Raw genomic sequence first — 1665 nt, 5'->3', positions numbered from 1 at the left:
ACCAGACTATCTATGATATTATACAACAACTGTAATGTAACTTAATGTTGTGTTAATTCATATTATATATTAATATATCATTGAATTGATACATTCATATTTCAGTAAAGTGTGAACACTCAGCAGACTCTAAGTTATGTTTAATATCTAACTTAATCCATGTAGAGGGAAGATGTACAGAAGCAAAGGAAGATGCAGGAACCTGAATAAATAATAAAGAACAAACCAGTGTTGGCTGCAGACATCATAAACATTTTCTTTATTTTCTTTATAAATCTTGTATTTACTTTTCTGTCTCAAACTCCTTGATAATGTGTCTCTGTACCTTTAATTGCATCACTTCTTCATTTACATGTATGCATATTAATGTCACATGGGTGCACTTTGTATCCTCATATATCAGTTTTATGTTTTATTGTTTCATGTTTTTGTCTCTAATCTGTTTTTTTGTTATGTTTCTGGTTGTTTTTTTTCCAGATACCTTTAATACCAGATGTGTGTGTCCACATATCTTCTCTGTAGTTAGGGTTCTCTGTTCTCTGTTCTCTGTTCTCTGTTCTCTGTTCCCTGTTCTCTGGTCGACTCTTGTGATCCGTCTTCAGGTCCGGTAGAGACGGCCGGTCGTCACCACGGAGCTGTTGTATCTGCAGACAGACAACCATCAGAAACGTTTGTTGGAAAGCGACTGAATCTCTGAGCGCAGCTTCGGTCTCTGAGGAGTTTCACCTGGAGAAGTGTGAGGAGTGATGAGCCGTCAGGAGAGGAGCCAAGGAGGAGGAGGAGGAGGAGGAGGAGAGGTGGGAGGAGTCCTGGTTGTGACAGAGACGCTCCTGACCACAAAACCACAAAGACTCCTCAAGAGGAACCACCGGGATCTCTGCCAGAGCTGCGTTCTGTCACACACACACACACACACACACACACACACACACACACACACACACACACACACACACACACACACAGTGAATCTGACTGCACAGGAGGACTGCACACGAGGTGCGTTTGTTTTCCTCTCTTGTGTCTACCTTCATCAGGAGCCTCCGGTTCTTCATGTCCTGTTTCCACGGCATCACGTACAGTTTGGGGATCATGGGGTGTCGGGCCGAGAACCTCGGGATGTGGGAGCAGGACCTCCTCCGAGTGAACGGCAGAACATGGTTAGTTCACCTCAAACCCCAAAATGTGAGTTTTACTAAGGCTACCGTCAACTATAGCAAGCAGGCCGGTCAGAAGATGCTCTACAGGTGTTTGTTGTGAATGTGTTGTACATCACTGTGTTGGTTCATGCATCACTTCCTGTGTTAAAGTACTCACACAAAAAGCACAAGAGCACAAACAAACATCTCCATGTTTAAGAGAGTGAGACTGAATTATTCCTAAAGAGTTTTTAACTTGAACTGTTTAAAGATTTGCAATAAAACAGAAAATCACTCACTGGTGTTGCTGGGAGCTCTCCGTAGCGTCGGCCATGTCTGTTGACTGTCAGGGTCGCCGTAGAAACCTCCCGGTGCATTGTGGGTAGAGGGGTATAGGATTACAACAGCAGACTGACTCACTGGGGTCCAACAGCTGCAGCATGTTGATGACGCAACAAACAGATCAAAGGAACTTCTGGAAGTGTGATTTTATTTGTTTTGTATTTTTAGAGAACTTTTATTTCAT

General features: G+C 42.9%; 1 protein-coding gene across 1 annotated transcript in view; it reads right to left on the bottom strand.

Moving 5' to 3' along the window:
- LOC137867402 (sperm-associated microtubule inner protein 10-like) overlaps positions 1-1483 on the bottom strand; it is a 1489-nt gene extending 6 nt beyond the window's left edge. Inside the window, exons 1-4 of the mRNA XM_068703980.1 lie at positions 1439-1483; positions 1029-1134; positions 727-893; positions 1-644 (exon numbers count right to left, since the gene is read on the bottom strand). The exon at positions 1-644 is cut by the window's left edge and continues 6 nt beyond it. Of these exons, the coding sequence (XP_068560081.1) occupies positions 599-644; positions 727-893; positions 1029-1134; positions 1439-1473 (354 nt within the window). The 5' untranslated portion in view covers positions 1474-1483 and the 3' untranslated portion in view covers positions 1-598. The remainder of the gene's footprint in view (positions 645-726; positions 894-1028; positions 1135-1438) is intronic.
- Between the last annotated feature and the right edge of the window lie 182 nt (positions 1484-1665).

Source organism: Cebidichthys violaceus, unplaced genomic scaffold (genome assembly GCF_023349555.1).
Source record: "Cebidichthys violaceus isolate CVI_PGR_0920_01 unplaced genomic scaffold, fCebVio1.0.p SCAF_9, whole genome shotgun sequence".
In the NCBI taxonomy this organism is placed as follows: domain Eukaryota; kingdom Metazoa; phylum Chordata; class Actinopteri; order Perciformes; family Stichaeidae; genus Cebidichthys; species Cebidichthys violaceus.
The sequence above is the reverse complement of the archived record's forward strand: the minus strand, read 5'-3'. Positions and strand labels throughout refer to the sequence as shown.